Below are 1,513 nucleotides of genomic sequence, written 5' to 3' on the forward strand. Positions count from 1 at the left end.
CAAAGAGGTCGAGAGTTTAATACGGCCTCAATCTGTATAGTGATAGTAGTCATCTCCTCATAGGTAAGGACTTTCTCCCCTAGGACTCGTTTAGGGTGAAATTTAACTGATTTCACAGCCGCTTCCCATTTTCCACCGAAATGAGGAGCACATGGAGGGTTGAACCTCCACTCGGTACCGTCATTAGCCAGAAGGGAGGCGATGTCACCAAGTTCGTGAGAGGATTGTTGAAATAGACGTTTCAACTCAGCGTTGGCTCCCATAAAATTTGTACCGCAGTCACTCCACAAGATGGAGCATATACCTCGTCTACCGTTAAAGCGTTTGTAGGCAGCTATAAACGCTTCTGTAGTATAATCCGTAACTACTTCGATGTGTACGGCAGATGTTGCGAGACAGACGAATATAGCCAAGTAGCCCTTGTAGGACTTTGCTGCCTGCCCTCTCCACGTCTTCAACGTCACGGGTCCGGCATAGTCGAGGCCTGAATGGGAGAAGGGCCGCGCTGGGTTCACTCTTACGGAGGGAAGTTGGCCCATCATTTGTTTTGCTCGAATGCCGCGGTACCGAACACAACGTCCGCATCTTAATATGTGGGATCGTATTGGCGCCCTTCCGCCAATTATCCAGAAATTCTCACGCAGGAGGCTCAAAGTCACTTGGGTGCCTCCGTGAAGTGATCTTCTGTGAGTATCTTCAATGACGAGCGTGGTCAATGGTGACCTCCTAGGTAGAATAAGCGGGTGCTTGGCTTCCATATTAATCTGGGCAAAATGAAGACGGCCACCTACTCGAAGCAGACCGTCCCGGTCGATAAATGGAGTGAGTCGATTCAAGGAATTTGACTTCGGTAACTGCTCTCCTTTAACTAAGAGTCGTATCTCCTCGTGGAACCATGTTTGTTGTACAATTCGCACCCATAAATCACGGCTTTGCTGGATCTCAATTGGAGTTAATGGATAATTAGAAGGAGAAGACTGAGGTACTTTACGCAAGCAGTTTACAAATCGGCGACACGTAGCAGTGACACGCGGTAATCTAGTAAGAGAGGAATACTTGCGTAATAGCTCCCAGTATGGAGGCAGACTTACTAAAGCAATCATAACATAACCAGGACGCTCCTCCATATCTATGTCTGATGTCGATCTGTATTCCGTGTAAGGCCAAGAAGCTTGCGATTCGGATAACCATGTTGGTCCCTTCCACCAAAGGTCAAGGTGGAACAGTTTATCCGCTTTTAGGCCTCGTGTTGCAAGATCAGCGGGGTTTTGTTTGCCCGGTACGAAACGCCACGATCCATTGGGCAAAAGTTCTTGTATGGCAGACACGCGATTCCTAACAAAATCCTTCCAGCGCGATGGGTTAGCAGTTATCCACTTAATCGTTGCCTCTGAATCTGACCAACAGAATACCAGTGCTTCGAACAACTCGAGAGCTTTTACCACTTTTGCTATTAATCGCGCTAGGAGGAGAGCTGCAGTAAGCTCAAGTCGCGGAATGGTGAGCCGCTTAA

At 48.0% G+C, this 1,513-nt stretch overlaps 1 protein-coding gene across 1 annotated transcript in view; it reads right to left on the reverse strand.

The window, feature by feature from the left end:
- Nucleotides 1-23: 23 nt before the first annotated feature.
- LOC112451723 overlaps nt 24-1,513 on the reverse strand; it is a gene marked incomplete at its 3' end in the record, with an annotated part of 4,840 nt that continues 3,350 nt past the window's right edge. The window contains exon 4 of the mRNA XM_025011545.1: nt 24-1,508. Within this exon, the coding sequence (XP_024867313.1) occupies nt 24-1,508 (1,485 nt within the window). The remainder of the gene's footprint in view (nt 1,509-1,513) is intronic.

The sequence above is a fragment of the Temnothorax curvispinosus genome, unplaced genomic scaffold (genome assembly GCF_003070985.1).
Source record: "Temnothorax curvispinosus isolate PA1 unplaced genomic scaffold, ASM307098v1 QBEX01002460.1, whole genome shotgun sequence".
NCBI classification, from domain to species: Eukaryota; Metazoa; Arthropoda; class Insecta; order Hymenoptera; family Formicidae; genus Temnothorax; species Temnothorax curvispinosus.